This window comes from Tupaia chinensis, unplaced genomic scaffold, assembly GCF_000334495.1.
Source record: "Tupaia chinensis unplaced genomic scaffold, TupChi_1.0 Scaffold000026_1, whole genome shotgun sequence".
Classification (NCBI taxonomy): Eukaryota; Metazoa; Chordata; class Mammalia; order Scandentia; family Tupaiidae; genus Tupaia; species Tupaia belangeri.
Genome location: NW_006159456.1, coordinates 1,993,975 through 2,001,219, shown reverse-complemented (window position 1 = coordinate 2,001,219; position 7,245 = coordinate 1,993,975). Strand labels below are relative to the sequence as shown.

Sequence of the window (7,245 nt, the reverse complement as noted above, 5' to 3'; positions counted from 1 at the left end):
GCGCAGTGCCCACCCGCAAACTTCAGCACAGCCCTCTGCCCAGTGTTCCTGGAAGATCTGACACTGACGTCAGCAGGGTTTTCAATGGCAACAATGGCACAAGCTGCCAGCAGAAGCATCTCCCAGGTCCTCTTCAGATGTGTGATGGAGATGCCATCACTTCTGCTCATTTGGAAGTCAAGGTTGGTGCCACCTAGGTGGGTTCCTGCAGCAAGGAGTTTGAGGACATCCTCCTCCTTTATCTGCAGGACATTAAGGGCACCAGACATGATGAAAATTTCCCTGTAAGTTACGCTGGGAACCCAGGACAACGCCATATGGACCCTTCGGTGGGTAGCACGGAAAGGCCATTATGATGATTAAACACCGTTACAACAAAACAAGTATTTTCATAAACATTTGTCATAATAATAGATAAAATTTTTATTGGAGATCTATCTCCTAAGGATATGAATCTTCATCCCAATGTTCCTGTATGTATTAGGTCACTGAGAAAGTAATGCATATTTTTCTTTGTTTTTCCATGCAAAAATGCGTCCTGACTTTCCCAACAATCCAATATATCTGGCGACTAGCACACAACTTTATTTCTGTTAATAAGTTAAAAGTAACTTCAAATTTTTATGAGATAAAGATTGATGGTAAAAGGACTGAAAATCGGTACTACAATTTTGTAATATAGTGTTAAGCTACCAATTTTGGAAAGAAATCACATAAAAGTTTTATCTGTGTTTTTCGCTAATGTGTCTTGAAAGAGCTTCCTGTTACATTTAAAAGAATTCGTGTCACTACCCTATATTGCTGTTCCAAGATGTCTTGCTTCCTAGCTACAAAGGAGTAAGCAATACTCCTTTGAAAATGGCTGGAAAAAATTTATACTTACATGTCTTAAGAAACCTATTTTTAGCATTCCATATTTCTTATTGAAATATGCTTTACAAGACTATTCTCAATGGTCAGTGCATGAAAAAAGGTAAAGTTATGAAACAAAATTGTCCTTTCTTCCCTCATATATGTTTACCATACATCTGAAGCAGAACGTTCCAGAACAGGGAATGTCACTCTCCGCTTTAGCAGAAGAGTAAAACCAACAAAGACAGGAAGCCCAAGGGTTCATGATTCCTGGTACTTGGAGATTTTTTTTGTGTGCATAGCAAGATTTAAAATGGGATGGGACCAGCAGTTAGCATAATGGCTGTGTCACTGGACTCCCATGTAGTCGACCACAGTTCGAGTCCCAGACCCAGTGACTTAAACTCACACTGGGCGCGTGTGCGTGTGTGCCCCAGATACCAAGAAGAGAATTAGAGAAAAAGGGATTGCAATGTGGCCATCCCTCCTGGGGGGTGATTTCTGGCTTTCTGTCTCTCTGTCTCTCTCTGTCTTTTTGGTGAGCATACATGCTCTATAGCAAAAACTTCTCAAAAAAAAAAAAAGTAAAAAAAAATTTTGAAATAGGAGGAGAAAATAAAGGGCTGTTGTGAACAGATTCATTCTCTAGGAAAAGATAGTGAGGCGTAGTGAAGATCTAAATGTTGATTTCTTTAAAATGGTATATTTTATACCATACAAAAAATATTTTTCCATACTCTAGGAATGTGTGCATTCCAATTTAAAGACCACTGAATTAAAGAGTCTGGTGTTGTAGTAGGTGATATGGAAAACTCGGTCCCAGTGCTGTCATATTAGCTATGTGACTTTAGGCAAACTGGGTAGTCTCCCCGAGTCTCAGTTTTCTCATGGGTAAATGAGGACAATGGGATGAATATTATAAAGTTTTAGGGACAATTAAATAAGATACTATCTATGAAGCAATAATACATTACCTAGCTAATACAGTGTTAGGCTCTGAATATATCGTTTTTATGACTCTTTATCACCATTATTTTGATAGAGAAGTTAATATTATTGTTTCTCTGTAAAAAGCATAAGGTTAGAATAATAAAATAAGCACCAAAAGAAGACCTGGAGCAACAGTGAGTGTATTTTGCTAAAGGCTATAATGATCTAAGATGTCACTGATTGCTGGTGGGGAATGTGACTGAAATCAGATTGTATTCTATAACCATTTGGCATACTTTTTATTGCAGAGAACGGTTTCATCATTCTCAACAATCCCAATGAAGCCTTTGTAGTTTCTTGTTTAAAAACTCCTTTAGGAGAGTATTTTATAGTTATAATCAAGGTTCTGGTGTTCTGGATTGCAAAATTGGGCAAGCAGAACCTTTTACAAAATTCTCTCCTTAATGAGATACAGACTAGAGGCCACTTCTTGTGGTCTAAGGGATGCAGGCAGATCAGAGGCCAGGCCTAAGGAGTATCCTTGCTGCCATTTGCCGGAAGGGATGTGTGAGTGGATTCTACTTTTGTCTAATTTGTTAAAAGGGGTTTATAACACTAACTTTTCAGAGTTAGTAAGGAAAGGTACATAAAGCATCTAACGAGATGCCTGATGTTTGTTAGTGTTCACTGGGTAGAAGTCGGTCTTACTGAAAAGAATAAGATGAAAAGCCATAGTGAACAATCATTTAAGACAGATTGTTAGGTACTGCAAAAGCTACCAAGGGGCCATGAGGGTTCCAAGATTAGAGAACCATTTTTAAGTCTAGACAGGGGTAACGGAGAAAGACTGACTGAGAGAGGTGGCATTTCCCCCCTTTATTCATGAATGAGCACATGCATGCATACATGAAAGAGAGAGAGAAAGGAGTACTCTGCGGGTCTAGACACACTGTGGCCCTCTTCCTCCAGTCCTCTAGCCCATTAGGTCTTGAACACTTGGGCAGGTGCCAGGGTGTTATAGCTGACCAGGTTACAGATTCTAAATGCGGTTGCTGTGTGGGACCTGGCTCCTCTTGAGCAGTGCATTACAGCAGCTCCATAGAGCCAACCCAAGAGGTAGTATTTGAGATGGCTGGATTCTGACAAGCAAAGAGGAAGAAGGTAAGGAATATGGAATAAGGGCAGAGGTGGGAGATTAAGGAAATATTCGAAGAGTGAATCATTTAATATGTACAGGTAGACAACAGTGTTATTTCCTTGTCTCCATGTATTCCCAGCTCACCTCAGGTGATAAAGTTGGAAAGCCGTAGTGCGGAGAACCTTAAATGCTGGACATGGTAGCTTAAAGTGGAGTCAAGTCAGAACTGACTTGAAGATGTCAGGCTATGTGTAGACCCTCAACTACAATACAAAGGTAGGAAAAAGAACTGTTTTGTTTTGTTTTTTAAAGAAGTATTTATTTATAGGGACCAGCAGGGACACTCCCACATGGTAGACCACAGTTCGAGTCCTGGACTTGGTGACTTTCTTTCTTACTTTCACAGTTTCTCTCTCTCTCTCTCTCTCTCTCTCTCTTTCTCTCTCTCTCTCTCTGTGTGTGTGTGTTTGTGTGTCTTTAGTCCAATTAAAATAAATGAATGAATAAATTAAATTAAATCAATAGATCTTTTTTAGAATTATTTATTTAATTTTATTTATTATTATCCTTTTTCAATTTGACCAGAGTGAGAGGGGAAGTAAGAAAGCAAGCCACCAGGTCTGGGACTTGAACTGGTTTTATAGGCCTTTCTTATGCCTCCTAGCACCTGGGTCGGATTCTGTAATAATATATTTCAGAATACTGTTCAGTGAATGTACTTAGATCACTAAAGGGTATACTAACAACTCTTAAAATTACACAAACATACCATAAAATAGTCCACTGTGATTGCACGAATTTAGGAAACACAGGCATTGTGTCCTTTTCACAAGTTGTAATGTGCATTAACATATTAAAGATCTTGAGAAGTCCTGAAGCTAATGAGCCTTTTTCCATAATATAATCTAACACGTTTCACATTGTTTTCAGCGCAGTATACTGTCTTCATAGCACACTTATTAACAGACGGTGGAACAGGGTTCTGCAGAACCTAGTCTGGGAAATGTGTCTTAGCCAATACCTAGTTAGGTGCTGAATTACTGTTTTTACCTGAGGTTGGGGATAGCAGGGAGAAGAGGGTGGAAGTGAACAGGGCTGCAAAGAGAATAGCTCATAGTATATAAAAAGAAGCTGGGTGATCCAAGAGTCATATAGATAAACATTATTACAGAAAATTAATGAGCAGATAAAAGAATTTTATCATCCTGAAATTTGGCAAGAGTGAATAACACTTTCTTTAATCTTTTTAACATTTTAAACTAACTCTTTGAGTCCTACTTCTTAGCTCTTTTAAGAGCCAGAACACTCAACTATTTCTGCTTGTTTTGAAAGACCACGCTGTAGCTGCCCAAAGCTGAGTGTGTGATGATTAATCAGTGAAATCCAGGGTCACTGTAACAAGACCTCTATGTGATTGTGTTGCCTTTGGCATCTTTGACTTCTTCACAGTCATGGGGGCCTTTTCACTTTAGATTGGAGATGTACATGCTTCTTCCCACTGAAAATCCAGGGACTTCCCCACCCCCACCACTCTGTCTTCCCCTCCCCCAGTGTGACAATTTTTGGCTAAACTTGAGAAACCCAGCAAGTAGAAAATATTTGGAGAGAAAAAAAAATTGGCAAAGGACTAAAGTATAGAGATAAATCCTTTTTAAGTAATACATCACTAATCACAGACATTTTAAAAATAGTATTAGAAGATAGAAACTTCATGAAACTACAATTGCTAAGTTTTCAGTACTTAAAATCCAAACACTGCAGATTACAGACACAGAACATGTTCTGTCAATAGTACGAAGCCCTTGATAGAAAACCAGTATGAGCCATACATAAGAAAATCTGCAGAACCTGGTCCAAAATGAGTCCACTAGTAGGTTATCAGAAAAGTCATGAGGCATTTGTGCATAGAAAAACAGAAAAAAACACATCCTGACTTTTCCAACAACCCAAATACATTGGAACAAAGACAATTCTGCTAGGCACATTTGGAAAAAAGCATTTCAATAATTCCTACTGTGGAGGAATCTGAGGTTAATCATATGAATATATAATATAAAATATAAGTAGCATAGATAATATAGTTTTAATATATTATCTATGTGTGTTTAATATATTTAATATATTAATATATATTATATACTATTGAGTGTAGTATAAGGCAAACTATATATAGTTAGCTCATATGTAAATTTAGTCATCCTGAATTAATGCTTTCCATGCTGCTGGTAAAAATCTAGCCTTAAATAATCTCTTTAAATAAGTATTTTGATACATATAGCTATAGGAAGTAGATTTGTACCAATTGCAGGCATGATTGTGGTTACTAGAATGAACAATCCAGATGAGCGGCATGCATTGCAATAGGCCACCTTAGCTAGGCTTACTCTTGTCTGATACGCCACAGTTATTCAGCCATTGATGGGCAACCTGGCTTTCTCCAAATGCCTATGGCTATACATTACCTTTAGAAATGCCAACACGGAAATAATCACAAAGCCTATATGATTAGGGCTGATTTTTACAGCAAAATATTCAGCTTTTACCCCAGGTTGGATATTTTTTAGAATAATTTATTTTATTTATTTATTTATTTTTATTATTTTGGTATAGGGCATGCGCATTCACCAGAAAGAGAGAAGAGGAAAGAGAGAGCAAGCTGGCAGGTCTCCAACTTAAGTCACAGTCAGCCATGCGAGAATCGGGTGCCTTAACCACCATGCCACTTGCTGTCCACCCCTACGATGTATTAAATTCCACATTTAGAGAAGTCAGGCTTGTTGATGTGGAGATTGTGTGTACATTGCCAACTCCACATTAGCATCCTCTGGGAACTCAAAGTCAAAAAAATAGTCTAAGCCACTCAGTTTTTTTCCTCTCCCTTAACCCTGTAAGTCAAATGCCTTACCCACTCCTTAGCTTTGTGCAGATGCAAATGTGGGCAAGACAAAAACGCCTCTGTGGCAAGAGCCTCCAGACAAGTGAGACAGCTGCTGAGAACTCTGGAGGGCCAGAGCTAAATTGTGATACCTCTCAGGGGTGGCAGGGCTCAAGAAGGAATGTTTGGCTCCTGTTTTACAATGTTATCATTGCAAGGACAACTGCAGTGTTGTGCAGTGTACTTCAGTTCCAAGTTAGATTTTACTCTCCAAGGCAGATGTAAGAGAGGAGCTTCTGACCCAAAGCCGCTGGATGGTTTATTAAGACACACTGTATTTGGCCTTTTTGAATATGCTTCTGAGGCTCTATCTGTATCTTCTAACACACTTCATCAGATTAAGTAAATGTAGATCTTCTAAAACCCTCCCAGGGCAGAAAATAGCATTCATTTGACTTTCAGATCATCAAATGGGTCAAAACATTAAAAATATGAGGTTAGACCTAATGGTAACAGGCATTTGGCAAGATTTCTGTCAAATATTTTGGCCTTTTAAAAATATTTTTTTAAGGTGTTTTGTTTTTTTTTTTTTTTTTTTTTTTTTTTTTGCCATAGGGTGCATGCACTCACTGGAGAGAGATAGAAAGAGACAGTAAGAGGGAAAGTGAGAAATCATCCCCCAGCGGGGATGACTGTGCTGCAATTCCTTCTCCTCCATTTTCCTCCTGGGATTTTAGGAATGCATACACATGCGCCTGGCATGATTTTCAAGCCACCAAGTCCAGGACCCAAACTGTGATTGGCCTTGTGGGAATCCAGGATCTTAAACACTATGCTATTTACTGTCCCTGGCCTCTGTCTTGAACTACAACAATACACACCATTGGTGCCTTTTTAAAAATAATATTTATAAAGTAATGATCTCCTACAAACACAAAGAAACTAGCCTTCTGTTTGCTTTTACTGAACAAAATGTGCCTCTTCATAAATCACCAAGCAACCATTTAAGTCCAGTGTTACTTGTTATTAATTCATTACAAAGTAACTAAGAAGATGAAATGATTCTTCCTTCTTCCAACAAAGACTACCTTGTATTAAAATAAAATGAAGTACATGTATTGTAACCTGTCAGAGTCATGAAGTAGGGCATTCTTTTTAGTTCTGAGTCATTCTCTGATTAACAGAGATGCTGCTTGTTTTATATCAAGATTATCAATTTCTAAATAATGGGAATAAAATTAAGTGCAATAAAAATTGTGCTGAATATAATGTGACCTTTTTGAATATGTAAAAAGTATTTACAATTGTTATTATAAATATTCATTGACCCAGGATTGGGCTGATTTACTACCAGAAAAGTAGTCTTGATTTTAATTCATTCTAACACAGCAAATGAATAAAAGTTAAATATCTAGAAATAAAATTTAGCCACTTGTTTTATAATGACACT

General features: G+C 37.9%; 1 protein-coding gene across 1 annotated transcript in view; it reads right to left on the bottom strand.

The window, feature by feature from the left end:
- The window catches only part of LOC102473315 (40S ribosomal protein SA), a 937-nt gene extending 620 nt beyond the window's left edge, over positions 1-317 (bottom strand). The window contains exon 1 of the mRNA XM_027770869.1: positions 1-317. This exon is cut by the window's left edge and continues 620 nt beyond it. Within this exon, the coding sequence (XP_027626670.1) occupies positions 1-317 (317 nt within the window).
- Between the last annotated feature and the right edge of the window lie 6,928 nt (positions 318-7,245).